General features: G+C 41.5%; 1 protein-coding gene and 1 long non-coding RNA gene across 3 annotated transcripts; one reads left to right on the top strand and one right to left on the bottom strand.

The window, feature by feature from the left end:
* Positions 1 to 9,429: 9,429 nt before the first annotated feature.
* LOC142045273 (uncharacterized) lies at positions 9,430 to 26,566 on the bottom strand. Of its 2 annotated transcripts, XR_012654553.1 has the most exons (5): positions 26,510 to 26,566; positions 25,703 to 25,779; positions 22,523 to 22,686; positions 10,270 to 10,407; positions 9,430 to 9,597 (listed from the first exon to the last, which is right to left on the bottom strand). It is a non-coding gene; the product is annotated as an uncharacterized LOC142045273 (long non-coding RNA). The 2 variants fall into 2 exon arrangements; XR_012654554.1 differs by lacking the exon at positions 22,523 to 22,686.
* LITAFD (LITAF domain containing) lies at positions 12,632 to 26,501 on the top strand. Its single transcript, XM_075058576.1, has 5 exons — positions 12,632 to 12,824; positions 21,015 to 21,133; positions 23,360 to 23,425; positions 24,579 to 24,738; positions 25,209 to 26,501. The coding sequence occupies exons 2-5, from the start codon at positions 21,028 to 21,030 to the stop codon at positions 25,315 to 25,317; spliced, it is 441 nt and encodes a 146-aa protein (XP_074914677.1). The 5' UTR covers positions 12,632 to 12,824; positions 21,015 to 21,027; the 3' UTR covers positions 25,318 to 26,501.
* Positions 26,567 to 26,767: the final 201 nt, after the last annotated feature.

Below are 26,767 nucleotides of genomic sequence, written 5' to 3'. Positions count from 1 at the left end.
ATTGCCTTTTGCTTTTAGCTTTGTCTTTGGGTGTAGCTTGTTCTAGACACAAGCAATCTCCCAGTGATTAGGATGCTGCAGCTCTACACCTTAAAACCCTTTTTTAAGTTTAAGTGGCAGACAGGATTAGATGCTGCAAACTCTAAATAACAGTACAATGACATTAGTCAAAAAATACTCCAAAAGATTTTAAATCCTGTTCCAAATTGAAGCTGGAAAGGCTGTACTACTAGTAGCTGGCACACCAAGCTGGCTCAGATGGGGGACAGGATAGTGGTACAGAGTTCCCAACAATGTAGAAACCCATCTTTGCATTTTCCTTCTGCATCAGCCTTGTTTTGATGGTCATGGTGAGTGACTTTGTCAGGAGCACATGTAAAAAGCCTAATCAGCATTTCCTGGCTTTTTCCTGAAAGTGACTTTTGCTGTCAGAGGATGCCAGCAGGACACAGTACTGATAAACTATCCTTCCAGATTAACTGGGAAGGATATAGTTTTTCACACTTGTGTGTGTGTTTGAGTACGTGCTGGTGTAGTTTCACTACTTCCTCTGCACAGATGGACATATGCTACGAACACACCTCCTTTCAGCAGATCTCATTACAGCGTCTCCTTATGAGAGAACGAGAGGGACGATCCATATCTGAACTCTCCAACTCTGGATCGCTCGGGTGTCACCTCCCTCAGAGAACTATTGAAATACCCAGAAGTACCTTCATAAACCATAAAAAGGGAGATCTGGCAGTAGGTTGTTTGGATCTGTAAAGCTACTCTGCATTTTCTCAATCTCTCTTTCTCTCTTCCTGCCCTCCACACTCTGCTTTACCCTAGCAAAGCCCCACACTATGCCCCAATGCAAGAACACTGTTTAAGAGCAGAGCAGCAGAGCAGCGAGCTGATGAGATCAGGTAGAATGTGGCTGATCAGCCCATGCAAAAGCATTGATGAGGTAACATCTGGGTCTTTCTCTGCTGTCAGTCATGTAATTTGGTTTTTGTAGATTCTGCTGATTAATGCTGTTACAACAATCCAGAGACGGGTTGCAAGGGCAGATGGGAAAGTGTCACAGCTGACAGATGGGGGGAAGGGGGAAGTAGTATTTCTGAGCTTCTCAATGCACTGGTCTGTCTGACTGCTACAGGAAACTATTAGCCATTTTACCATAAGCCATTGAGAGCAGCACTTGAACAACAGCAGAGCAAGAGAAATACTTCTATTTGCTCTGCAGAAAAAAACTGTTTCACAACAATGCCACTGACTGATCTATTATTTGACCATTTCCTGAGAAATAAAATTGTAGCCAGGGACAAATGGGTCAGGCAAAAAGACTAGGTTCAGCAACGAAAAGTTTTATTATCTTTTAATTTCTCGCCTAATGTCTTTGTTACATTCCTCATTGATAGAGGCACCAGGAAACAGATGCGTTTTAGTATATTTTTCCGACCAGTGTTTTTGCAAAAGTTAATGAGAGAGAGCAGTGCAAAGCATTTCCAGAGGTACATAATCTAACTTACTCTTGTTTAATTATTATTTTTTGAAAAGAAACACCCCCCTCCAAAAGCAGGGCTGCTTGAGAGAAGCATACTGTGTTCAAATTAACCTGCTCTCTGATCTGTCATATGCAAGAATTCCTTATGTTCCAAAAGTGAAACCATTTGGTTGGGAGCACGAGTGTGTCTTTTGATCCTTCAGTACATTATTACTGGGCGTCTCGTCTGTCAGAAATATCTGAGAAGCAAATAGAGTACCTCATGTACAGCAGTGAAATCCTCCTAAAAACAGTGCCTAGTAAAAGACAGGAAAGATCTGGGAATGAATGAGGCTGACTGCTCTGGTAATAATGATGTGCTTGGTGCCACAGTGTCACAGTAACAGTAGTGTGACTAAGTGCTCGCGATTTCAGTCCTTGAAGGAAGGACTGCTCATGTCAGTAGTATGTTGCCTTTAATGAGAGGCAAACAAACGATGAACCTCTTTTACCAGAGACAGACTTTGCCACTTCTCTCTACTCACAATCCTTATTTGCCCAGAGATGTAAGGCAGGCAGCAGAGACATTCTTGATTAATTTTCTGCATAGAAAATACTGCTCTCTGGAATGACCTTTAAGTAAAAATATATTGAAGTGATCATTTAGTACCTACTTCCCAGTTAAAGTAGGAGGCAGGTGTGTGTATATGGGAACCATCCCATAAGCATTTCCTTTTTGCCTGAAGAAGGATCAAAAGAGGACTGAAGACAAGTTTTGGGAGTGGGACTGGGCTGCTCAGTCGTGACTCAAAGCCAGTGAACCCTGCTCAGCACTCTGCTTCAACTCAAATCACTCCTGAGTAAGAGCTTCAACCCAAATCACTCCTACCTGAGTAACAGCTTCCAGCATAGCACAGCTTGCTGCAGCTGACTCACATCAGAGTTTCATGCTGAAGCAGTTTCCTGTATCTTCTTTTTTCAGCCTAACTTAACTCAAAATCACTTAAAAATTAAAAGTAGCATTACAGAGCTTCAGAAACTTCAAAACTAAGCTAAACTGCATAACTGGAATACTCAGCTTGTGTTCAAGATACACTATGCTGGCACAAAGACATCTTCATCTCTCTGGTAGTGCCTCTTAACAACACTCATGCACACCAATTAGTTTTGGTTGTGCTATACTGGCGTTATGTCCACCTACTGCGGTCAACATTTGAAGGACCTTCAAGGAAAAAACCAAGGAGTTTAGAGCACAATGGATCTTTCTTTGGCTTATTTTTTCTCTTTTTGTTTCTATACAAATGCACGCACTCAGACAGCCAGGACAATTCCCAGTTCCTGCACTTATTGGACTAACTAGCCTGGTCAATTCTTAAGGGTGTGTAATTTCTGGTCTTTGGGTTGTGGTTTTCAATTATTTTACTATCACCAAACAAAGGGATGTTTAAAGGCTCTCTCAGTAAGGCAGAACAGTTTACTGTCCAAATGAACGACATGGTAGCCCAGCCAGCTACGTACCAATGATGGTATAGTATGCACAGGCAGAATACTTGTCTCTTCATGCCAAAAAAGAAAGTGGATCAGTCTCGTTTTCACTTGACCATAGTGATCACAACTAGCAACGTCTCTAGGGTATGTGACTGCTTTTTCATGTCACAGTGCCTGCAGAATAAGGACTGCATTAAAAGGAGTAGAACTTCAGCAGTTAAATAGGACTGAAACCCGAAATAGCAGAAAATTGCTTTAAACTACTACACTGAACACAAATGACTTGTAAATTCAGAAGGGACATACACCAACGTAAGGATGTGTTTTCACAGCCTGACAGAAGAGCATTAAGCAAGTTCTACAGTACAGTAAGTACCTTAACAACCATCCTACTTACAGATGATTTCAGGATAATTCCCTCTCTGATCTCCTGTGCTACTTTTGCACACCTTTAACTCTCTGCAAGTCTCTCTTGGCATATTTCCAGATACAGACTGATAACCGTTTGAACATTGCTGGACAACAGTTTCAGAGAATTGTTTCAGGCAGAGGACTCTTAACTTCCTCTACAGTGACCTATCATGTCTTTTGTTTCCATCAAGAAAAGCAGTGCATATAAAGTAGATGGGATCATGTTAATTAGTAAGGACTTGATACCTCAGCTGCTGCCCAAGGCTCAACAATAGGGTTATTCAGATGTGTGAGGGCTCTAGGAGCAAGTCCAAAAATAATTTTAAATGTACCTAAATTATAAGGAACAGGATAATGGAGGACTGTAGGTTCTGGCCCAACTTTAGCTACAGGAAAAAAACCCTCGTCCGGTCCCTAAACAGATCTTTGAATACCCTATCTTGAACTCAGTGATGGAAAGTATTCATAGCTTTTAAACTGTAGTTTTCATGTAACACATAGCAAGATGAGATACTGGATTAAAGACTACCTGTGAGTGACCATTAATAGGCAATACTGTTTTTTCTTATATTTTTGATGGAATGGGTGGTGAAAGATCCAAGTAGATGGCTCTGGGGTTTTGTGGGTTTTTTGGAGTTCTGTTTGTTTGCTTTTGTAATTCTGTAATTTTGCTAATTATTCTATAAAATCACTTAGAAGCAGATATGTCAGGATAGCAAATATGAATACATTTAAACCTCAGGCTTCTAAAAGTGAGAAAGAGATCTGACAGATTTGTATTTGTTTTGTCAGTGACTGAATCAGAGATCTGGACCAATGCAGACTGCAGGTGGCAGCATCCAGTAACCCAGCTGCAGGGTGAGCTGAGCCCAGATCAAAGTCAGTATAAGGTTTGTTGGGTTTGAATCCATGTCCTATACTGCAAGTGCTTTGGTATCTGTACAATTTCAGTCTGACTTTTCCATTTTAATACAATATCGATTCTACTAATTAATGTATCATTAATCTGTATTTTAATTTTTGACCTTTTTGACTTTGCTTTCTACATATTATTGTCACATTCTCATATAACTGTAGTTGCATACTTCACAGGTAACTTGCATAAATTACTCTTTGACCAATGTCATCTTCATCAACACAGCAGCCACAGAGAAAACCTGTTTTGTCCTTCCTGCCAAGTACAGAGGTACAGGGAATGCTGTTCTCCCTAAGTGGAACCTCTTTTCTGGCAGATTTTTGTTAAATGCTCCGGAAGCTCAATCAAGTGAAAGGCTAAAAAAAGATGCAATCATCTACTGTAAAAAAGGAATATATGTTCTCTTATACAATGTCATTCTCTACTTACGGAGCCGTTGAAGTAATCTTCCAAGAAAACCTCAGCATAGGAATTTCAAGAATGCTTAGCATTTCCACCAGTTAATGGATCGGGATTTGTATCTTTGATTATGTTAGTAGTTCAGCCATAAACCAACCACAGTTAATAGCTGTGCTGAGCTCTCTCCATCTTTTCTCTTTTAGATATGATGCTCTAACATAACACTTCTTTCAAGTGAAGAAATTGAAGGAAGAGCCAGGAGTTCAAGATTTAAAGTTATATTATTCTCTTGGAAAGAAAAAAAAAAAAATCAGTTTCAGATCATTTTGTTCGCTTCCAGAAGCTGAAACCATTAGTATTATAAAATATCTCAAGTTGGAAGGGACCCATAAGGATCATCGAATCCAAATCCCTGCTCCTCACAGGACTACCTAAAACTAAACTTATGAAACACGAGTCTAAAAAAAAAACAAAACAAAACACCACCAAAAAAACCCAGATCCACACATGGTCAAAATTAACAAAAGGATGCATTAGTCAGTGCAGCGCCCCACACTGGGACTAAGGTTAATTACTGTCCCAGTTAATTAGGGGACTCAGTCTCTGGGAGCCTCCTCCAGGCAGGCACTGGACCCTGCAAGCACCTCCTTTACCCTCGGACTCCCCCTGGCTGCAGGGACCTGAAGGCCCTCTTCATGAGAGGCAGCAGGCAATGGGATTCTGCGTCTTTGTGCCTTTCACGTCCTTTTCCTTTGTGGTACCAGATCGGTGCACACTGACCTTTTTGTGTATGGCAGGGTCCGCTGGGGGGGTAGCAACCTCTAAAATATTATGATTGCATCCACAACTAGTCTTTGCAAAGCCTGTGCAAAGTCAGCATAGCCTTTGCAAAAGAACAGATATTTTTGGCCTATTTAAACTACATTAAATCTCCTTTCCACATTGTCCACTTTTATAATTAAAACAAAGTGGAATTCTAAGGACAACTGAAAATCTGAGATACTTACTCTCCTGACTGCACCAAAGTTCATAATTAGACAGTAATTCTGTCATCTGACCACATAGTCTTTCTTACATCAGAAACCTCCCTGGCTTGCAAGCCAGCCCTAGCAATCAGCTCTTCCCAGCATCTCAGCCCTTACCATTGAAGTTAATTACTTGGCTGTGGATAACGAACTTTCCAAAATGACCCTGAGGTCTAATGGTCCAGTCCTCTTCCTTCTGAGGCCAGTATGATGATCTATAAGGTGGTTTTGTCATATGCATCACATAGATGGATATCCTGTTGATTCCCATTGTCTAGAAAAGTCAGAAAGCCCATTAATTCAAGCAGAAAATTTTACAACTCTTGGACATGCCAAACACAGCCCAACTGTATAATCACCAGTGTCAGTACCATGGTCATGGCAGCAGAATGGGCTTTGTCCTCTCTGCATGAAATTTCTCAGTTCTGTATTTTTTCCAGTCTACTCCTTCGTGGTTCTGGCTCTAGCAGTTGTTAAGGTGTGATAATAACCAGTAGATGCAATTTCATTCTTATAGCAAGATTTCTCTGTTGTAGTGTTTCATGCTGTGGTCCATTACTTCAAGGCATGAAGGACTCAGTAGTAATCTCGCAGCTCCCAGCTGACTTCCTGGAGCCTTGCCTGCCTTCTCCAAGCCAAACTGTGTTGTGCCAGGTTGGAAGTACAAATATTACTGTTGGTAGCAGGGATGTATTAGCATGAAAGTAGAATTTGTTGTGAATGTGAGGACTTGGCTTCTCAGCTAACAAAACAGAGTATCCCCTTGAAAACCATTAACAGCCAAGCTGGTCAAAAGGAGCAAAAATTAACAACATATTTTAAATAACTTCTCCATCAACGTTAAAATGTTCTCACTGACTTGTTCCATGTACTGTTTCAAAAATATGATTTTCAACTACTAAGTAAGGATTGTGGATATTTTTCAACATCCAACATAAAAAAGGAAACAATAAAACATTTTTCATAAAGGTATTCCTTGCAAACCAAGACAAATGTTTGCTAATTTTCCTTTGATTCAATTATTAACTTTGAATTAAACTGTTAAGCTGTTTCTGCCTCACATCATCAATAAGTAAGACTATGTGAATGCTACAACCATCTTTCTGACACCAGGCTCAGAGCTTTTAGAACTGTTATATTAAAAGGACCAAAAAAAAAAAAAAAAAAAAAGAAAGGAAAATTATTACTTCTGTGCTACTAACAAAACTAAGTAATGGTCCCCACTGTGGGTAGGCACACAATCCAGCTATAGCAGGCTGGGGTTTCAAATCAGATTAGTCGCAGAGTGTACAATGATTTTTCAGATTCCTGCATGGCATGTGGCTGGTTCTCTTTTCTACATCTTATTTCAATAGGCAAATTACTAAAAAAAGCCTATGTATAAGTTTTCATATTGGAGATTATTTTTCATTTGGAAACCCCTGCATATAAGTGGTTTCTGCTTTGTTTTGAGCTATGTGCCACGTGTCACCCAAATATTTACTTTGCATATTAAAGTAACACATCTCTAGATCTTATCTGGAAAGAATGATGTTTCATGCTTGAGTCACTCTTATCCTTCTTGTGTAATCAGTGTTCTAAGAAATACGTTGCATTCAGATACCGAACAGGACAGGCAAGTTCTCAGTCAATAGGATATACGCTTAGCTATACTAAATTGGCATTTTAATTGGGAGAGGCTTTTTTTTTCTACCTGTGCTATATTTATGGTAGACAATAGCAGGGATATTCACAGACATTGGGATTTCTTGAATTACAAAACACTTCCAGCTCCAGATACCATTGACTACAAACAAATACCTGCTGGTGTAAGCAGAAGAGGAATTGTGTGTACAAGGTCTCTGCTTTTTATAACTGGAAAGATGGTTCAGATTTTTCTCCAAGCTTTATTAGGAAAGAACCTTTATTCATTGTTAGTTTTCCAATAGCAGAGAAACTATATCAAAACATGGGTTATCTGTAATAAGACCTCAATTCAACTTTGGTTTTGTCATGCTTTAAAAAGGTTTCAGTCAGCTGGGCTAGACCCTGAACACAAAACAGCAAGAAAGAGACAATCGTGCTTCAAAGAACATATGAACTATTTAAAAGGGAGCAAAGGGAGGAACACATCTCACAATTTCATCCACCTACAAGTTAGGAGCACAGTGTGAGCCAATTGGCTGAGGCCCCCCCTAAAGTCAATGGAGAGATACAGAAAACTCCACTTTGCTCCATTCTACCCTCATACGTGGCGTGAACAAGGCCTGGCCAAGGAGGAGAGCTGCCCTGCCCTAGTAGGGGCTCGCTGTGTTGCTGTGTGCTCTGTCCTGTGTGCATCCTCGGGATGCTCTCAGTCCTGGGCCAGACTCCTCCCAGAGATTTCACTGGGGCAGCTTCCCCATGATGCTGCCTTACATATGGGCCTGTGTAGGGCTCAATATCCAGAGGTGCTCTGGCTCCACCAGCAGCTATGCAGGAACCCCCAGGTTAGGTTTTACAGCCTTTATCATACACAATGATCCTTCTGATCTTAACTCCATGGTTACAACATCCACAGGCAGAACTAGGGCTATCAACTACACACGGGGGGGGGGGGGGGGGGGAATCTTGAATCCAGTTGTTCCATCATATGAGAGACTGTAGGCAAAAAATATGAGAGAAGCCCCAAATAATTGTCAATGTAGCTCCTACGTGCAACAAGAGGCTATCTTTTGTGACAATAGGAAAAGCAATCAGCTCTTGATTGACTCATTTATAATGATTATTACACCCTTGTTTGTCTCTGATAGCATACATCATATTTGGGGGACTGATATAATGACTCAAGGGGACTGATATAATCTTTCTCTTTGCTAAGTATCACACTGTTTCTCTTAGAGCAAACAGCGTAATTAAGATTGCAAAAGAAAGCCAGTGATACACATGGAAGCAGAAGTTTAAAATCACTCACTTCCCCCACAGGCTGAAGAATCACGATGAGGTTGGTGAGTGGCCACAGCAGGGAAAAAAGCATGTATGGCAGGAGACGAGAGGATCTTTGCGTCCTCTCATCTCACTTATAATAAACGCTAAGAATGTGAGAACGTGTGCATGCCCAGTGCCACATGGAACAGGTGAAACAGAGCTGGGTCTCAAGTGAGTGCCTGCCTCCTGTACGCCTGTAAACAGCCCTAACAGCTTCAACGACTTCAGGTTCTTTCATGAGTGTCAACTTGGCAGTGTGTTAAGCATACTAAAGCTGTTCTAAATATTTAAGTACTTAAACCACCCTACACCACAGTAAGAATTTCTTGTGCATGAGCACTTTTGGATGCACTCATGGTTTCATCGCTTCTTTTCCTCTACTCTTTAGAGGAAAAAAAAGACATGAGCCTCCCCAAAGAAATGGGCCCTTTCTCCCACAGATTCATTTCCTGCTTAATGGTAGTGTCTCTGCAATGTTACAGTCACTGAAAAGCAAGGAGTGAAAGATTTCAGGACTAGTGATTACCATCTTCACAACATAAACACTAAGAATACAGGTAATTACTAAATTAACATTTTTATATGTCAACATGGAAGAGGGGAACTGTGGCCTATGGCTGAGTCTAAACTGTGTGCCCTGCAGAAGACCCAGTATACGTTCAGAAAAAAAAAGATTCATAGAAAAATATACAGTCTCACAATATCCTGCCACAAAGAAAAATTAATTTGATGTGCAACCACAGCCACCCTAAAATCTATCTTTAACCTACCTTATCAAATGTTTCCATAAACAAAAGAAAATCCAGTCTGTGCCAAGTATCTACCTGCTTCCCCACAGAGCTGGGCAGGAGCAGGAAGGCGAAAGAGGCAATCCTGCGTAGACAGCCCCCATGGCACACATCTTGGCAGCCATTCCTCTTCCCCAGTCTCACATGCTGTGGACACTTGAAAACAGAGAGAAACACATGCACTTTTTGGTATCCATGGCTTTTTTTCCCCATAGACATATACGTGCTCACAAACCTATTGCTGAGGTTCAGATCACAGGGGACCATCTCACAAGCATCATTTAACAGATATTTAGCTTTTATATATATATATATAAAAATAATAGAAATATAAAGGGACTATCCTTGACTCCATTTTGTTCTACAGATTGTTACTGTTTTGACACTTCTCTCTTTTCTTTCTTCAATACAGAACGTTTTCAGTAGACCCTAAAACACCTCTCTGAAGAATGGTATGTTGCAGTATGTACACGCGGTGACTAAACCTGATCCAGCCTCTGTCTATACTGACAGGTAAGTTCTAGTATGGAACACCTAAAAAGTTAAGAGCACATTATGTGCTTCTCTAGCGCCAGCAGAACATTCACCAGCACAGATAAGAATACCCAGAGATGTATTCTGCCATATGTTCTCTATATCCTCTTACGTTCTGTGGTTTCGTCTGAGTTCTGGGTTCATTCACAATATGTCAGTCTCAGAAGGCTCACTACCCTTTCCATTTTCATTCATTTTATTATTCTGTTCATCAATATCATTCCTTCATTCTTGATTTTCACCAGTGCAAAGCATGTCATGAACATGAATAAGATATTTCTAAGAAAAACTTACAAACGTCTCTAATGTGCTAGTAGAGGGTCAGATTTTTACAGATGGGTTTGTTGTTGAAGAATTTGAGGCAACTGTTGACTGAAAAACTTATGATGATGTTTGTATCTCACAGGAACCATGAGTTGTTAATGACTGCATCTGCAAGGAACAGAATGAGTAAAGACACACATAGAGTGAGAGTTTGTGGTGGGTTAACCTTTGCTAAAAGCCAACTGCCCACCCAGCCACTTTCTCGCTGCATGACAGGGAGAGAAAATAGGAATAACAGGAATGAGAAAGCTCATGGCTCAAGATAACAACAGGGGGATCACTTACCAGTTACCATCATGGGCAAAACAGACTTAACATGGGGAAAATTAACTTAATTTATTGCCAGTTAAAATAAATAATTTCAGGTAGTGGGAAACAAAAAGACAAACATTAACACAACACCTTTCCTCCCCCTCTCCCAGGCTCTGATTCACTCCTTCACTCCTGACTCCTCCACCTACCCTGAGCGGTGCAGGGGGAACTGGGGGCTGTGGTCAGTCCATAGCAGCTCCTGTCTGCCGTTCCTTCCTCCTCACACTCTCCAATACAGTCTCATTCCTTTTATTTATCCCATATTTCAGTCTCTTCAACACCCTCTTACTACCTGTTGTATTTATACATTATAGGTATACCTCCTGACATCAAACATTCTCAATACCTTACCGTATTTAGCCATACACGCAGAAGTAATCATCTTTTTCCACCAGAAATGACCACTGAACCCTGAGAAATAAAACCTTTCCTGAGAAAGTGTTGTCAAAATAACGTATCTCCCCAAAGCATTTCAGTTTCAATAAAGCAGCATTTTAACATCTCTATTAAAATTAAGTTGTGTAATAATATTATGATCAGTCTATTATCCCCTTTACAAGGAGAGAATGCAGAGGAGTGAATAACTTGCCCAATATCATACAGGAAACCTGTGAAAGAGCAAAGATTTGAAATGCAAAAATAGGATTAGCCTTGGTTACTGTCAGCCATCTTTTCATATTTTTAGTTTAGCCTGGAGATGTGGCTCTTGTCAGGGGAGTCTACAACTACTGTGATGGTAGCTGAATGTAAATCTTAGCACGTGTGTAGTGTACAAAGTGCTGAGCATCCATTCTTGCCAGTGAGGCAAATCTGAGCAAGTGCTCTGTACTTGGTCCTTCAAGTCCAGATGAGAGGCAGGTGATGTGCTTTCACCATTAACACCATTCATTAACAACAAAAATCTCTGTTTCAAAGACTTTCCAAGTTTTGGTGACAAAAGGGGTATGAAAACTCAGCTGTTCACTCTCTTCTTCCTTTACCCACTGGCATTGTCTCAGCTGTACCTTAATATTTTGCTAATTATTTTGCAATTCTGACCTCTCAAGGTCAGGGGCTTCCTGCACTGCTGCAGCCCTTTCTTGAGTAAGACTTTGTTTGCCCAGGAGCCGACTGAACAGCATGTTTTGGACCACAAGGTGGGTACCCCAGGCAAACCCAATGCATCATGCTCTCTCCTTGTCGGGAGCGCTGCAGACGGGCTCCTATTGTGGAGAACAGTCTTTGCACAAAACAGTTTTGCAGTGGGTTTGGATGAAGTAGGAACAATCCTTACTAAGAAGTTCATGTGGCCACCATTATACTTGGAGATGCCAAATCTATGGCATCTGGAGGAGCGTTTTAGGTTTTGTCTTTGTTTCTCCCCATCCAAATATATTTTAATTGGTAATAAATTAATTTTCCCCAAGTCGAGTCTGTTTTGCCTGTGATAGTAATTGGTAAGTGACCTCTCTGTCTCTACCTCAACCAAAGAACACTTCCATCTTATTTTCATCCCCTGTACGGCTGAGGAGGAGAGTGAGAATGTCTGGGTGGGTGTCTGGCAGCTGGCCAAGGTCAACCCACCACAGAGACAAAGCATCTATTTAAATAAAAGTCCAGTTCAGCTACAAACCTAGTTACCAAGGATATCCCAGTTATAATGTCAATGGTTACCAACCCACGCAGGTATCTTTCCTGATCTAAGCACAAATGCTTAATTGGTCAGGAAGCTGAAGTGATCATTGACTTTGATAGCAAAATATCAGAGACCCATACAGAACTGTATCTAGTTTTTTCATCTGTGATGGTTTGTATAGAAGCATAATAGGTTAAGATATATGCTTTTCTCTCCATTGTCCTCACGTTATTCCCATGCTTCTTCTAATTGTCTTCATCTAGCTTTCAGGTTTGCATGAAGTAAAATTTCTGGGATATTAGAAAACTATCCATGAAAAAACTCTGGTGTAAGCCTGTCACACAACATTCCTTTTGCTGCAGAGCAGGTGTGAGCGGTAGGCTGGGACAGCTGGTGAACTGAGGTAATTATACACTGTATACCAACCCAACTCGTTCACATCTTCAACTGGATACGCTACTGAGGCATGACGGCTGGTCATGTCACTGATCATGTGTGCTGCTTTATTTCCTAGACACAGCCGCATTGCAAACACATGGATGAAGTGATCAACTTTTGAAGTGTTTTTGCTCCCCATATTTGCCAGATCTACCAAAAGGTAAGAGCTTTCAAATTACTTGGGATCAATACTATGTTTACTCCTTAGGAAGTAAAGAAAGGGAGGTGGCAAGGACTAAAAAAAGACAGTGAGCTCAAGGAGCATGACAGGTCTGGCTCACTGTTGTAAATGTTAACTCTATGATTAAATTGTCGAGCTTTCAAAATCTGCAAACTCTCTCTCATGTTCCTAAAATCTGGAGGCAAAGATTTTTCTCAGGATATTTTAACTTTCGCCTAGAACAGATCAGAGATGGAAAAGAGGAAAACGAGCTTTCTGAGAGGGTGAAGATGAGAACAGTAATAAGAATGGAAAGTCAAACTAATGCACCAGAGGAAAGGGCTTAGCTCACACAAAAGCAGGGCACACACCTGCTTTCTTCAAATGAATGTTTATTCATAATAACCTTGTAAGAGCTGCTAAACCAGGTCCAGATGCTATGTGACACATTACTTGAGCTGTTCTATCAGTTTTCAATTGAAGGACAAGTTATGGACATTATTTTTACATAGGTATAAATGAAATGCTGGCTACCCATGATTCAATGCTGTCAGTAAGGGAATGTTAATCCATAGAAGAATTAAATCAAAAGATGGCAAACATTAAACTTTAAGGTAATGATGAAGTGCTGGAAACAACTGTGTAAAGCTGCCCTCAATTCCAACAGCCAGAAGGGAATGTGAAAGACAAAATTGTGTCAATGGAGGACAAAGGCTGAATCTAAACTCAGTATTTCCTATCTTCTGTTGTTTGCTCAAGTTTTAAGACGAGCCATAGCCAAATGCGGACCATGTCACTGCAGTATGGTCACAGTGTCTCCCCAATACAGTGTTTCCGTATACAACAGAGCTAAGCAAAACCAAGACTAATTCATTTGCTCATCGTCCCTGTTGCAGAACAGGAACTGAGCCCATCTTTTTTTCCACCCCCAGTCCAGGTTAATGCACAAACCACTGGACAATACTTCCTTTTAGTGGTTAGTACTCTATTTTTGGAACGGTAATTAGGGATGGACAAGTTCTAATGCAATCCCAGGGCCCAGTTGTGCTCATCCTTCAGAATAAGGGCCCTTGAAATGTGAGTGAAGTTGGTCATCTGAAGGAAGCAAGGGATTATACCTTGAACAGTAAATTAAGGAACAAGATTTAAGAGATAGATCTGGTTTGCATCAAAGGTTAACACAGAAACCAGTGATGGATCTTATTCAGTATTTTAATTAATAATCTTGACAGAAATATAGGAGTGGCTAATAAAATGTATGAATGAAGAAACAAATTATGGAAGCAGAAAATCTATTACACAGAATGAGAAAACATAGAGAACTGCTGTGACAGAATTCATATGTATTATAATGCTACAAAGCAGTGCATTTAGAAAATTACATCAGGAATTTCAGCTACAAGCTGGGAGTTCATTAGTACAAAATGACACTGGAGGAGAAAGACCTACTGCTGGTTAATGACAGCATAAATACAAACCATTAGCACGATGTGGCTGTGGAAAAGTGCTACTGGATTATTCTAAAGACAGCATTTCCATTAAATACAAGATGACATCCATACCATTGTATAGGCTGAGGACAGAGCTCATTGGCCACTCATGGCCAAGAAGGATGAATTCACTGTACCGAATCAAGAAGGACTCAAAAGCTTGCTTAGCCCTATGAACGAAAGGCTGCAGAGAGACAGGAGCATTCTCTCTGTCTCGAGAGAAAAAGGTTTTTCTATAAAAGCATGCTGCTACCACAATAACAAACAGGAATAAACTACCATGAATAATTCTAGGCTACAAGGTTTGTGAAAGTTTACAGTATTTTGAACAGCTTTAGAGGTGAGAGCAACAGGAGCAGTAAATGTACTAAATTATAGACTGGAGCTCCCTTCATTAAGGAATAACCTAACATGAACGTCTGACCTGGGACAGGACTGGAAAATCCAGTGAGACCCTGCCTATCCAGCAGCCTTGTGAGTCCACATAGGCAGAGCCAGGCTGTTGATCTGCATGCACAAGTGCTGCAGCTGCCTGCACAAGCCCAGTAACCAGGCGACCAGCCCTCCAGGCACACATCACAGCAAATGAACACTGGGTTGCACTTTTGAAACAAAACAAAACAAACCCCCCAAACCTTCCAAATCTCTTTTCATTTGTGTCACCATTTACAGTACCATGAAGGAGAAAAGTTTTTTTCCAAAATGGAAAAAGCAAAGAGGTCTTTCTTTCTCAGTGGAGCCCACTTCACCAACATTTTACTCTTCAGTATATGCTTCCTCCTGATTTTGTGAACAATGGTTATGCTCATTTTACTCTAAACTTCCATGTAAGCCATGGGGACTTGGATTACACATAAATATCTCCCTTTCCACATGAGAGGAGAAGCGGTATCTACACAGCGACTTTCTGGGTTCTGCCTAGCTTCCTGGCTCAATGACAAAAACATCCAGATTACTTCAACAGATGAACAACCAACTTCTTCCACTGACCACTTCAAGCAGTGACCTTACATATTGGCTAGTGAGTCAACGCAGTCAACAGACAAGTCAAGGGAACCAGGTGGAGAGTTGGCAACAAGAAATACAGTTCATATTCAATTGAATCCCCCATAGCTACATCCTCTCCATTTGGGAAGGGAAGCTGGTAGCCTGATACAGGCTTAAAAACCAGAATAACTGTAGGATTAAAAATGAAATTCAGGAGTAAAGAACAGGGAATTGGCAGAGCATCCTTCATGTCACTGAAAAGGTTGTCTATTTCAGACATCCTGAATACTTCCTAATGTCCAACTTCTAATTTGCTGCCAGCAGTCATCTCTTTTAGCTTCTATTTTAAGAATCAGAATAAACAAATACCTGAATGCTGCTCCCCAACTCTTTGTTTATCTGTAATAGAGCTGGAACTATTCCTTCCTGAACATCTGAAAAGCCTCAGCACATTGTGAATCTTACCATAAACAATGAACTCAGGGCTTAAGGGAAAAAAGATCTCTCCACTGAGGAATTCAGTATTTCATTGCTAGCTGAAAACTAGAATTAACTGCTTCAATAAAGTAAAACAGAGGCACTCGATATTGTTCAAGCTACAGATGCAATTGCACGCCAGCAATGGCATTTTATGGTCACTCTTTAAAATAGCAGAAATTGAAACTGTCTCATAAACACAGCTGGAAGGGCTAAATGCCCAAGAAAACATTAAACTAGCGATGACAGGAGAGTAAGAATGCATTACAGCAAAATGAAAGCCTTTGGACTAGTATCCTACAAGCCAACAGATCACTGGTGAAAACTGCTATACCTCCATGTGTCCATGAAATCTGAAGATCACTTACTATAACGTTTTAACATTAATCTTGCAAAATACAAAACTTCTGAATGCATTACCTTATCTTCTTCGAATATCTTAATCACTTAATGTTTTCTCCCAAATTCCATGTTCCATTTTTTCTGTCTCGGAACCCATTCTTGCTGAAGTCAATGGCAAATCCCACACTGACATCAGCTGGAGCTGGAATGGAGATTAAACACTTTTCTTACAAAGTCACTGCTTCCTCTCCTGCCTAAGATTCTGGATGCCATCCTGGTACATGATGTGATAGTCAAATATGATAACCTCCTGCCAAATGACATGATATTGATCCAGCCGTTATTGCCAGCTGTAGTACAGACAGGGCACAGAGACAGCCCTTTGCAACTTTAGTCCCTCTTTCACATATCCAAGCTGTCCCTACATCTTCTCCACTCCCAGAACTGCTAGGTATTTTGTGCTGTTACATCCATGTCTGGGTCCTGGGAGCAGCTCCACTGCTTCAACTGGAATAGAGATAGGCCAGTGCCAAGCACTTTTGAAAACTTTTTATAAACTTCACTTGGAGTCTGCAGTACGAGACCAACAATTAATGTTCTTGCTAAAACGAGCTTCAGTTAAATAAAAAAACCCAAACAAACACGTAAACCTTCATCAGCTTTCACAGAAGTACCACATCATTTTTTTAACTAGCTCAATCTACTTCTTAGGAAGAACCACAACAGAACAGAATACTGAGGTAAGGGAAATGTTACCTGGACTCTGATACACATGTCCCTGCCAAATCCCATCTGCCTCCTCTCCTTTTCAGACTATAATTTTTGAATTTGAATGGAGAAGAATTAGTACTGTGGTGAACTTCAATTTTCAAATGAAATCGTAAATACTTCATTGGCACAGGCTCATAAGACTAAAACAAAGATGCATCAGCACTCAGGTAATGAGATTTCTGAAATGTCTGTCAAGTAGTTCCCAGTTTGTGTTCTGCTGAGCTATATGTAGGTCAAACCAGACACAAATCCCACAGAATTCTCCAGGCTCATGAATGCTTCCATTTCAAATACCATAACATCACCTTTGAAGAAGTGTTTGTGGGAAAAGCATATCTCCAATGAACTTGAAATCAGCCTGGAAAAAGTATTTCTGAAAGGTGAAAAATGATTTGCATAGACGGGACTGTCTCTCTGCCCATCACTGCAAACATGCAGCACCCAAAAGGAGGAAAGTCATCCTTCTCTTTGCAACTATTTGAAACATACATGGGAGGCCAAATGACAACTCTGTCAAGACTCCTGAAAAGATTGTCCTCCATGTGTCTCAGTTTCCCCTTTACAAAGCACAAATGACAGTGGCTGTGCCTCTTTGCAGGTACACGTTGAACTAGTCTCATCTGTGGGATTATTTAGCTGTCAGGGACATTCAGGAGGGAACGTGCAGAGGTGCGGGTGAGAGCCAGAAAGCAGGGCCCTGCCGTGGAATTTTCCAGTTCAGCAGCTTTGCTTGGCTGCATGATGACTGCTCTTCACACCAGAACACAAGTGCCTGGAGAAAATCCAGAGGAAGATGATGGAAACTGCCATTGCCCATTCTCCCCTAGGATATGTCCTTCCTGGAACATAAAGGCTTTGTCATTTCCACCTTCCTTTCCCTGAATTGGCTCTTTGTGTGTATGCCTCAGGGTGTGATTAGCTTTTTTTTTTTTTTTTTAAATACTAATTTCCACAGGACTTGAAGTGAACTTTATTTTCCAGTGCAAACTGATTATACCCATATGTAGAAGAGACTGCGACTTCAGAGGAGGGAAGGCGCAGACTTGTTTCAGTGTCCCCAGGACTATACATTTCTGCCTGCAAATCAAGCAGTTTGCAGTTGCTTCAGTCATTCTTGAGTGCTTCAGATAAACCAAGCCCCCACTTCAGGAGTGCACAAGGGTCTGCCCTGCCCTTGCAGAGAACTCTGCTCAGTGTGACTGCAAAGAAGACAACTTACGTCACCTCCCTATCTATTAAGCGTGGGCCTCCTAAATGTTACTGGTTTCTGGAGGGAAGTTTATAGGACATTTTCCCATTCTTCAGGAACTGCTGCCTGATATTTCTCCTTACGACTTTTTCCTGTAGGGCTACTAACACTGTCTGTTCTCTCCCATACCTTCCTCTCCAGCAGATGATCACATCTGAGAGAGGAGAGGAAAGTCTCCAGCAGATGATCGCATCTGAGAGAGGAGAGGAAAGTCTCTAGCTCTAATCTATGGCAATAACACTTTGCAGGTTTGGGGGTCACAGCCCCAAATAGCTCTCAGGCATCACAGGCATGGTTGCAACCAAGAACTGAGAGTAACCACTTATGCCAAATGAAAGGGTCTACTGCATTGCAAAAAACACCCTAGAGAATGCCTTTCCTGGACTTCTGGACTTGCAGCATTCAGGCACAGGTGTCTAACCCCCCCAGTACTTTCTCCTAGATAGGCTGAAGAAGCTTGTGCAGAAGCTGAGGCCCAGCTGCCCACCCAGTTCTCCCAGCTCATCTGCTCTGGGACAGGTCCTCCATCAGAACACACAGAGCTACTAGCAGCACCATTAGAAGTGCATAACGACACTGAAAATGAGCAAATTCAGGGCACCAATTTTATCAACAGCCTATGGCCCACAGCTTCTTTGCTTGACAGCTCTAGGAGATCAAACACAAACCTGTCATCCAGTGGGACTTCCGCACTATTCCTGGTTCTGCTACTGATTCACTTCTCCATCTCTTGTCCTATACGTTTAACTGGTGATATTATACTAATACCTCGCTGGGTGGAGCAAGCATTAGTCAGTGTTTGCTTGCATTCAGCTGTTAACTTGCAACGCTCTCACTATGTCAACCATTATTATTCCCTCCTACTCTGTGCCTCATGACAGGCCTTTTCCCTAGGCCTATAGTCACTGGATGAAATTCAAAAGCCCTTTCCTCTTTTTCCTATTTAACAGTGAGAGAGATGAATTCAGCAGAAACGTCACCCCAACTGACACCACCCAGTATTTAATGTATGGTGTTTAAGCACCAAGATAGTAATAAGTCAAAAACTTGAAGAGACTCCCTATAATTTTGCTCACTTATCCTTGTCCCAAGGAAACAGCCCTTGGTCAGCACTGGCTAATGCACTATCGTCTATCATCACACTCCTGAACCCACAGTTACTATTGACACGCTGTCTTCACTGTAGATCATTACTCTCCCTTGGCTCTCATAGCTTCATCTTACCCAAGTCCTCTTGATCCTCAGCTATTCTTTTTTCTTCTCAGTGGGATCTTCACAAAGTTTCAACAATGGCCTATTAATACCTCTGACATTCCTAATCACCTGTTTTAGCTTCTTTATAACAAGCATACTGAGATGCACCTTTCCCTATCCCTCCTCTCCAATCCATATATTAGCAATTTTCTCCAGCATCTTTGGCCTTAACATGTATTTCTGATTTTTTCTCCACACCATCCTACCTATTCCTTTTATTATTCATTCTGCTACCACTTTCTGTATCACTTCCCATTCATCCAGATTTGTGAAAATTACATCACTTCTTCCCTAGTGATATTTTCAAATTCCTCCTTTTCTTCCTCCCTAAAAGGACTGATGCTTTATCTCAGCACTACTAATCCCCCCTTTTTTGGCCTCCCCCATACATATTGCCATCCAACACACCTTGAAAACAGACCTGTTGAGACCATCTTGCCTTGTTCAGCAATTTCTATCCTACTCCAGTTTGACTTCACATACTCAGGCAGCTTGTGCCGACTTGCCAAATGTTACATTTCTCAGTCTCTATTAGCTTATCCAAGTGTCTCTTAACAATAAAACCCCTCACTTTTGCATCACCAGTGAGCAGGTGAGACGGGCACAGTCCTGATGCAAACCAGGGAAGCGTCTGCACAGCAACACAGGACATTTAGCTGGACTGCAAGGAGCTATGTGGAGTTACATGAGCAGCCAGTAAACCTGCATCAGACTCATGCAGCAGCTTCCCACAAACATCTTTGCTCCTTTTTCCCCCCAGAACTGCCCTTTCTTGCTGACCTGCGCAAAAGGCTGTAACTTACTTCTGCAAAAGACTCCTACAGTTAACATTAGTAGGAAATCAACCAGTTAATACTGGTTCAAGAGACAGCTAGGAATAATTAACACCATTCCATTTACAGTAATACAAACACACGTCTCCAGCTGTGTCCTCTTCCTCCCACTCTCCATTATTGCAAGGACCAGTTCCTGCTAACACCTGCAAAACACGCGTATTTTGTGGTCTGATCTTGTTCAGAGCCTGAGGCAGCGCAGTCATACTTAATAATAATGATCTTGTCCAACAAAAGCCTGTCACACTAGTAATGAGACAATAGTTTCACAGTACAAAACCGGTCACAGTAATGAAGATGATAAGGTTGCACAACAACCCGACGAAAGACAGATCCAAATTGCCACTGGTTGCACTGTTGCAGGCTCTGACTTAATGACACATGAAGGTTTTTCACAGGTGCTCCAAAGTGTGCTCTTCTCCTCCTTGATTATTTTGACAATCCATAGAAAAAAATTAGGTTAGCTTTTCTGCAAAGGTGACACTCTCAGTCACGAGTTTACACACTTCAAATAGTGTGTTTTCTGGGGGAACATTTTTAGCTTTCCACCACAAAGAAATATGTAAAGATGGTATTTTCTGCTCTTCCTTCCCATCTTCCTCATCACAAAGTGTAACAGGAACTGATTGCACTTCAGTCTATTAAAAAAACCAGAATATGAGAACTGCTAATTTTCCTTTAAGTAAAATCTGAGTGTGAGAACTAGGAATTACAGAATCAGGCATTGACAAATACAGGGCACTGAAAGTCACTTACAGCAGATTTTATTTTGCACTACTTTTGGCAGGTGAACTGCAGAGATGCCTAGTGAGAAGGCACATGTGGAAATTCCTATGATTATGTACGAACCGCACCATGAACCCTACGCGCAAGAACCCTCTGCACCAACGTACTGCAGCCAAGAAGGTAAGCAGGCTTCACCAGGAGGGTTTTAGAAAGAGCACCCTCTTGGTGGTTGTGTGGCAAACATTGATAGTTGGTTTCCAGAGTGTAACTGAGCCAGCTCATAAGGGGCGCAGCTTTGCCAAGACCTGATGGGTTTAGAAAGCGCCTGTGCCAGGGCTTATAAAACCCAGGGTTGTGATAGGCAAGCTGGTAGGATATCCTAACAGAAACATCACTTAAAATGACAAAAAATATTTTTGTTGGTTTAGTTAATAATTTTTCAAACAACACATGCTTTTATTGGAAAAGGAATTGCAGTTGTATCTCTACTATAATTTCATATTCCTAACAAGAAAACATTCAGCCAGCAAACTTTGTACATGGACGGGCTATGTCTTGCTTAAATTGTAATGTAGTTTTCCAGAGGATTTGCCTTATCCCAAACGCTCCTGCTGTCCAGAGCTGCCCTCCCTAGATGAACCAGTTCTGCAGCCAGGTTCTATAGGGACGAAAGACCTCTCCCCATTGCTGTCTCATGGGGAAACATCATGACTGAAGTGCTGACAATTCAGCTCAATGACTAGAAGCCGGCACCGACAGCTGCTGCTCTGCTGGGTTAGCTTTTCCCTCTGAAACTAGGCATTGCTTTCACACCTACATGAGTATCTCACAACACTCCTTTGTCTTCTGCCTGTTCAAGCCCACGCTCATTGAAAGACAAACCGAGGTATCAGTGATTTTACCTTTGTTACCTTCCTGCTATTGAGGAAATTGCCATTCAACAGACAGGACTGGAGCAAAAAATCAGACTGGGAGGTCAGAAGGTGACCAATAAGGCTTGATGTGTCAGTACTGGGCCTCTAAACTTGACTCATTTTTAGAGCATTTTACTCTGATCAGCTATCTCTAAATATTTTTGTCTTCAAAGCCCTCTCTGGCCTCTTTCTAAACTCAGAAGAGCTTGCAAGAGGTTGGGGAGAAAAAGTCTCACTTGTGAGCTACTCAACCAAGGGATAGACACTCAACACATCTAACACCTAGTTGCAGTGTCTTGTCCTTGCGCACGAAGCGGGTCCTTCACAAAAACACATCGAGTGATAACTCATGCATAGTAAGCACATTCCTCTTCTAGATTGGAAGGAAATTCTTTACATTTTAATTTTTTACAAATTTGTTTTTCCACTAATAACACCCCCTCCAAAAAAAAAAACCAAAGCCAAAACCTAAACACCCCATGACCACCATTAAACCCAAATGCCATTGCAAATCTCTACCACTTCTGGCAAGCCATTCTAGGAAACATTGCTAACATTTTTTCAACTTTGCTATTGTATTTTGTCTCACTCTGGAATATTCCAGTTTTGTATCCCATTCTGTATCCCTGTGGGCTTATTCCCTGGTTGGACTTACATTGTTTCTGAAAGGTTCAACGGTGCAAGCTGGACTCCTATGTCAGGGCTGCTCTGCTTGGGGGTGAGGGCTTCTCTGACACTGTGCAGGCTTGACTTCTCGTAGGGACTGTCCTCCTGCTGCAGACCAGTCTCGTAGTTTGATACCACATCCATGCTAGCTGGCTGTAAAGTTTTATACATGAATTTATTTTGAATGTATTCATGAATGTATTTTTTTATACATTCATTTATTTCATGCTCAGGTAGGCTGATTACATTCTTAATTTGTAAGATTAGTAAAAGAACTAAAAAAGCATGAGGTGTCTTAGTCACCAGCTTCCCTTCTCCACAACAAAAGGGAAAAGATCTTTAACTTTTTTCTAGAACAAAGGGGATGATGAAATTACTTGGCTGGAAGCTGAGGACAGATAAAATTCAAACTAGAAAAAAGGCTCTACATACTAATAGTAAGGGTAGTAATCACTAGTTCGAGATACTGTGGATTCTTTATCAATATAGTCCTTAAATTAAGACCAAGTATTATTCCAATGTTATGCTGGAATAGCTGCAGTTACTGCCTTTGTGTTGAAAAAACAATTTGGTTTCTCGGTTTATGTTATATAGAAAGCGAGACTAGCTAGTCACTGTGGGCTCTTTTGGCATTAAAAATGCAGCAATCAATTCAGTAGCGTTTTTCACCTGTCCTTTACTTCATTGAGCCATGTCAGGCCTCCCCTGCAAGGCGCCTCCCCTGCAAGGCACCTCCCCATGCAGCTTCTTGTCAGACTCCAAACAGGGCTTCCAGGAGGCATAAGCTGTATGCATTTTTATGTTTTGCCCTGTTTTCTTTGCATAGGGGGTTATGAGTATCCTTCTCCCCCACCTTATTCCTGTCGAGAAACAGCCACCCTTGAGCAACCAGGTAAGTGCCAGGGGACTGTGTTTCTGACAATGTTTGTGGTTCTACATGCTAACAAAAGTGAAATGTTTTCAGTTTTAAAATCAACAGAGAAGACAGAGTTTTGTCACCCAATAGCAATCTAAGACGCTGGAAAATTTCCCTAGAAATGCTGGAAGATAAACAAAGATGAGAGACTCAGACTTGTTTTTACAGCATTAGCCGATCTACAGAAGCACCCATTTTTTTTTAAAACCAGCTAGGAGCTAGGACTTTCAGAACAAATCATTTTAAGTCCAGTTTATTTCGTTGCTCCTGTTCTAGTCACCTTTATGGAAGCAGAGAGCTCAAAGGAGACACTGAGGAAAGGCTTCAAAGAACAGTCAGATAACAACTCTTACAGGAGTGGAGACACACATTTTTAAAAATCCCTAAGACCAGCAGGCAATTAAACTCAGATATGCTATATCCTATCTATCTAACAGACAATACCTTCCTATTCCTGAAGTTTTGCTTCAGGCTACAGTGTGAATGTACCCTAAACCTATTCTAGGGTGCTTAAAATTGTATTTTTCACTGAAAACACTTCTGAAAAACTACCCTTCATGTACCTACGAGGGGCGTGCCCCGCAAGGAGTATGACAGAGTCAGGTCCAGACTGAAAAAAACACAAGGGAAGCTACAGACTTACTAATTGGGGACAGCACCAGCATCTGACTGATGACATTTGTATGTTAGAATGACTATTTTGATTAATTTCTTGTAACTACTGAAAAGTTGATCCAGAAAGCTCCTCTATATCCTTCAAATATCTTCTTCAGCAAGAACATGCATTTTCATATTATTTTAAATATCAGAAGTTAAATTCTCAATATCAGAGTACATCTGCTAGCAGGTAGTAGAGACTGCCTGACTATGGGGGGATTATCCCATAGGCAATTCCCTGTATATGTGCTTATCCGAGTAAATACTGGCTGCTGGTAGAAGCAACATATTGGGATACACAGAACAAGCAGTACAGTGGTTCTTATAAATATATTTGAAATAAATAATAGTAACATAGGCACCTCTAGATCAGCCACATTAAGAACCCACATTCTCCAATTAGGACTTTACAACTTGTAAAATATTTCCTGTGCTTCTAATTTTGCTGCTTCTCATTTCCTCTTGAACTCAGTTTACTTGGTGTCTCAGCCTCCAATCATCGTAGCAGGAATCTTCTCAAGCAAACCAACATCCACAATATGCCCTTCCTGCCGCCAGCACATCACCACACAGGTCACCTACAGACTGGGCAAACTGTCTTACCTTCTGTGCACCAGCTTGTGTATGGTTGGGTAAGCTTTCATGTATACTTTGAAGATTCTTCATAGCAGAAGGTTAAAAAAGAATCATTAAAAAATAAAAAGTTCTAGCTAGTGCTTATATAGACAGTTTGCCCTTCTTTACTTGATAAGAAGTCATTCCGTCCATTCTAGATGCAGTCATCATGGCTACAGGAGACGCAAACATGCTAAATTTAACCAAGTATGTTATTACTTTTCATAAGACAAACAAAAATTAGTACAAGATTGTCCAATTCCCTCCTGTAATTCAGAATCAGGCTCAGAATCAGACTAATGCATAAGATGTTAGCAGTGAAGACGATTAATTTTTTGGAAGATACTTTAAACATTAAGAGACTTGGGAAAGAAGTGGATTGATGCAGTGAAAAGGCAGACAGAATAAGGCAGAGAAAAAGCACAGATGTAGCCAGCAGAAAGAAAAGTCAGTAAACCATTCCATGTGTGTCCATCTCTGGCTGTAGGTGCTGTTTTGGATGCTGCTTCATACCTTTCTTCGTGAGGATCTTCAAGGACGCAGACCATTACTGCCCATGCTGCCAATTTCATATTTATAGATACAAAAGACTATAGAGACAAAGTTTACGCAACCAGATGATGTCAAATCTCTGTTTCCTAATAGCTTAAAATTCTACACATAAAACTACTGCTAAGAAACATATATGAGTAGGCTTAGGTTCTGCAGCTCCCTTGCTAGTGAATCCATCTGGAGTTTACCATCATGTGGTTGGACTGACTTTAATACAAAAAGCCTTGAAGACTAATTTACAGTGTCACTTGAATTTATGCTCTATTTGAATCATCATTCTGAGCTGTGAAGTGACCAGCTAGTGAGTACTTCAGCGCTACTCCTCCTCCTCTCAAATCTCCAACCCAGCTGGGACACAGACTCTTCTGGAATTTTCAACCCACCAGTAACAGAGACGTTTGGACATGGACATTTTAGAGAAGCACTTACCTTCTATGCACTGGAACTGACTGGTCGGGATTTCATTTCTCTCTGTTCTTCTTCCTATGGGACCCACCCCTGCAGGGCTGTGGGCGGTACAGTGTAGCTGATTATTTATACGAAACACTAAGTTATGAGACTATCTTTACTGTGTTATATGTGAGGTTAAAAAAATAAACCTGTTATTGTTAATACTGGCAAAACATCTCCTGTCTGCACTGTTTCCTTCCCACTACAGTGTGTCATCTACCAGACAAGGACTTACTAGGCTTTATGCTTTACAGAGAACTTTCACAGTTCTCATCCAAAATCACTTATCTGGTAAAATCAGATCTCTGTAATTATCTCCCCAGGAGGTGCGAAGACCCTGCTCAACACTGACAGCAGCAGCGACCGCTGCTGGTTTTGGTGGCTGGAACAATAAAGAGAAGAAAATGCTGTATTTCAGTGTTTTAAGATCACACATGTTTTCACGTTAGTACCACAATTACCGTAGGCAACTCAGGCTGCTCCCCTACCACTGCATTTCGTTATGACTGAGGGATCCTGCCCACACTCTGAAGCTTCTGTAAATACCAGGTCGTTAAAAGAACTTTAAAACTTCCCACTTAGCCTGGCATTAAGTTTGCTCTAGCTCTGTGTTTTAGCTATTTGGTCAATTTAAGCCATGAAAAGAAGAGCGCCCCCCTGAACAGCTATTTCCCAATAGCGACTCCGGACTCCTGGAGATCCTCCCAGGCCAGGCCTATTTGCCGCGGGAGAGGTTTGCCGGTTCCCCGTACCCCGCGGCGGCTGCCGCACAAGGACCTTCCTCACCGGGCACTACGGGAAGAGGCCAGAGGACCGGGCGGGCTCTCCCGGTTGCGCAGCCGGCTGGGGACCGCCCGCGCTGCTCTCGGAAGGGCCCCGGAGAGGAAAGGTCCGACCGCGGGGAGCGGCAGGCAGCCCAGAGCCCTGACTACTTCATCTTCTGAAGCGCCACGCCACTCCCGGGTACCCTTTCCTGCAGTTTTTAGACAAAAGTCACGGCCGATCGCGATTTCCCGCAGCGAAACGGACCGAGCCCCTCCCGGC

The sequence above is a fragment of the Buteo buteo genome, chromosome 27, assembly GCF_964188355.1.
Source record: "Buteo buteo chromosome 27, bButBut1.hap1.1, whole genome shotgun sequence".
Lineage (NCBI taxonomy): Eukaryota > Metazoa > Chordata > Aves > Accipitriformes > Accipitridae > Buteo > Buteo buteo.
This window is presented reverse-complemented; position numbering and strand designations above follow the sequence as displayed.

Coding starts and splice junctions, on each gene's coding strand:
- LITAFD (XM_075058576.1), top strand. CDS start 21,028: ATGCCTAGTGAGAAGGCACATGTGGAAATTCCTATGATTATGTACGAA. Junction 21,134..23,359: donor AACGTACTGCAGCCAAGAAG/GTAAGCAGGCTT, acceptor TTCTTTGCATAG/GGGGTTATGAGTATCCTTCT. Junction 23,426..24,578: donor AGCCACCCTTGAGCAACCAG/GTAAGTGCCAGG, acceptor TCTTGAACTCAG/TTTACTTGGTGTCTCAGCCT.